The sequence below is a fragment of the Octopus bimaculoides genome, chromosome 11 (assembly GCF_001194135.2).
Source record: "Octopus bimaculoides isolate UCB-OBI-ISO-001 chromosome 11, ASM119413v2, whole genome shotgun sequence".
NCBI classification, from domain to species: Eukaryota; Metazoa; Mollusca; class Cephalopoda; order Octopoda; family Octopodidae; genus Octopus; species Octopus bimaculoides.
Window position 1 is genome coordinate 53,330,560 of NC_068991.1, and position 3,054 is coordinate 53,333,613.

The 3,054-nt window shown below is 32.2% G+C and overlaps 1 protein-coding gene across 2 annotated transcripts in view; it reads right to left on the reverse strand.

The window, feature by feature from the left end:
• LOC106882342 (glycogen [starch] synthase) overlaps positions 1-3,054 on the reverse strand; it is a 40,335-nt gene that overhangs the window by 34,374 nt on the left and 2,907 nt on the right. Inside the window, exon 1 of one of the 2 annotated variants that reach the window (XM_014932986.2) lies at positions 1,600-1,729. The exons of the other annotated variant lie outside the window; for it this stretch is intronic. Coding sequence (XP_014788472.1) covers positions 1,600-1,705 — 106 coding nt within the window. The 5' untranslated portion in view covers positions 1,706-1,729. Of the gene's footprint in view, positions 1-1,599; positions 1,730-3,054 lie in introns of those variants that run through there. 2 annotated transcript variants of the gene reach the window in all.

A 3,054-nucleotide genomic window follows, 5' to 3' on the forward strand; every position in this document is an offset into this window, starting at 1 on the left:
ATATATATATATATATATATATATATATATATATATATATATATACACACACACACATATACATACATGCATACACACACACACACACTCGTATATGTTTATTACTTATGATGGCCCATCAATGGTTGATAACAGTATCAATCCAAGACATTGTTCCTCCTCTCCAGTACATTGTTTCTCATGGGAGCAGTCGTGGCTGACAAAGCTGATACAAGATAGGCAGATCCTGTGGCACTCAGAACACTGAAAATGACCCCGAAGAACAACCACAGGAGGTTGATGACGATGTCTCCTCTCTTTATGCAATCTCCTGCATTCAGTTTCAAAGTGCTCCACTCTAGAATCACACACGGATATATAAATATATTTGTATAAAAAAAGGATGAGGTTTTATATATACATATATATGTATGTATATATGTATATAGAGTACTATTTCATTATTGATGGGATCAACAAAATAAGGACTCCATCTAGTGGGAAATAAACATCATTTGAGAAACTCAGATTTAAATGTGACTACTAAAAGTTTCATGCTCTGATTATACAACAATCGGATGAGTTTGTATAGTGTGCCATGTACTGTTATGTAGTTTTTCAGGCTGAAAGTTCACACGGTAGTACATGGCACACTGTTCAAACTTATTTCACTATTGTATTATCAGAGCATAAAACTTATAGTAGCTAATATTTCAACTCTGTGTTTATGAAATGATAAATATATATATATATACAATTAGATAAATTGAGAGAAAACTTTATGTTTGACAGTAGGATGGGAAAGAACAACATAATAACTGTTATGTTCGCATGAAATCTGGAAATTTTATAGAAAGGAAAATGTCATGACATCCATGTCTTTCTCACATATATTAAAAATTGTTTGAATAACAACCAGAGATTCATTTTGCAAAAACTTACCTCTACTTTATGGTACCTACTTTCAAGAGTCCATAATAATTTATGAATAGATGTAGTGGCAATAAGAAGTAAAACAAAGGAAATTTTATTGAATTAAGTTTATTTCTGATTAACCTAATGTGGAAAAGCAAGAAGTGTACAAATATAAAGAATATAAATGTGAGACTTGGTGGCTCTTGACTCAAAACCCTGTGTTGACATCTCTGCAATTATCATTACATATGTTTCAAACAATATCTACTTGTCTTTATACACGGTTTTAATCCTAGCATATGCTTTGCATGTGCATCATTTCTATTCTGATAGGATTTAAATTTAATTAGATCATTACTCTTCCTCTTAGATAATCTGACAATAGTAAAATGGTAAGTATATTGAGGATTCAACAAGGATATGCAAGTTCCACTCCCATCAGGTTCTCACATTTCTTTAATCTGCATTTGATATGTACTTTTTGTATCTATATTTTGCTTAAATAGAAAATTAATTGGCTCGTGCAATTTTTTTTTTAATTAGCCTATTATATATGTGCAATATTAACTGGCATAAAAAAAAAAGCAGAAGTGGGCAGAGAAAGCAGCTAAACATTAGACGTATCAGCAGTCATGTGCAGAGAGGTGACTTTGTTGGGATGATACCTGCTGTAAAAAAATATTTTGTGCAGATAATGGAAAGTACCTGTAGCAGAAGACCAATGAAGGCATAACAAGAAGTGGTGGGGTCGGATTTCAGTAAGTCGTGCTTCACTGACAAGATGAGACAAGTTCAAGAACCATAGTGACATGCCATACTGCAGGACCTATTCAACGCTTACAAGCGTGGAAAAACAGATGATGACCACAACATATATTAAAGTGCTTCAATTTTGCAACAGCAATATATAGTTACGCAAATGAATGACTGATAGTAAGTAGATTATTATTATTATTATTATTAAGCAGGAAAACAATTAACTTACAAAAGAAATTATATAAGAAATTGGAAATTTTTATCTAAAACATTTTAAATGAAACAAGGGTATAAATTACAATTTAAAAAAAGCTAACAATAAAAACTCTGAAACTACCTCACTGAAATAAAATATAAAACTTGTAATAGTAGCAGAGAGTAATCATTGTAGACATAAACAAAAGACTTGAAGATGGTGACACAGATTGAAGGAAAATATAAAATTTTGAAACTCCAGCCAACATGCCCAGCTACAGAAGAGTATATGTTATAATACTTATAATGATGATTTTTGTTTTTAGATAAGTGGTAGTGGTCTGCTAGAAACAAATATAATTCATACACATAAACTAATGACAAATTAGTGAAAGTGAAGAATGAGAAGACCATACAACAAAAAGCAATATTGTGGGCTTGATTTACACTAGGTTAAAATCTAGAATCTGAGAAAAAATTTTGAGGGCCAGCATCAGCAACAATTAACCCATAGGAAAGCTGAAGAAGAGTTTGGTAAATTCAGTTGTCATGAAGAATGAAGAATCTAATGTTCTGGAGGCCCTTTCCTTTTTGTCTGAGATTGCTGAAGAGAAAGGAAGTGGTGTTATCTTTTTCTTTGATTGTAAGCTAGAAAAATGATGGCAGAAATGAAACAAAGAAATGAGTGAGAGAGTTACAAGGGGTGGTGTAAGAAAGTTATATGTCTGGAGTGGATGAAAGAAGAGGAAGTTAGAATTAGAGGAGGCAGGTAGAATGGACTTATGAAAGTCAAAAGCTTAGCAACAAAAACAGAAAGTATAAAGAATGGGGCAAATACATAAAGAGCTGTTTAAGTCCAGGATATGTAAATTCTGGGTTGGTAAATATTTAAGTAAAGGGCTTTCTAAGAAATTTTTTTTTTTTTGTTAACAGAGGCAGATGGCTAAAGCGAGATGGTGTGAGTTGAGGAGGAGAAAGTTAAAAATGAGAGAAGAGATGAAGAGATTTGGACAAGGTCAAGGTGAAGGTCATGTGTGTGAGAGGAGAGGAGACATTTACAATAACTTGGTTTTAGCTATTTTTAGTTTAAAAAGCAAAACAAAAAAGAATCTCTAAAATTGTATAATTTTCTACACGTTGTTAACGAAACCTTCACGTAACCAGTTTGTAAATATCCACTAATTTCAGCAATTCACCTCTTAACAAATG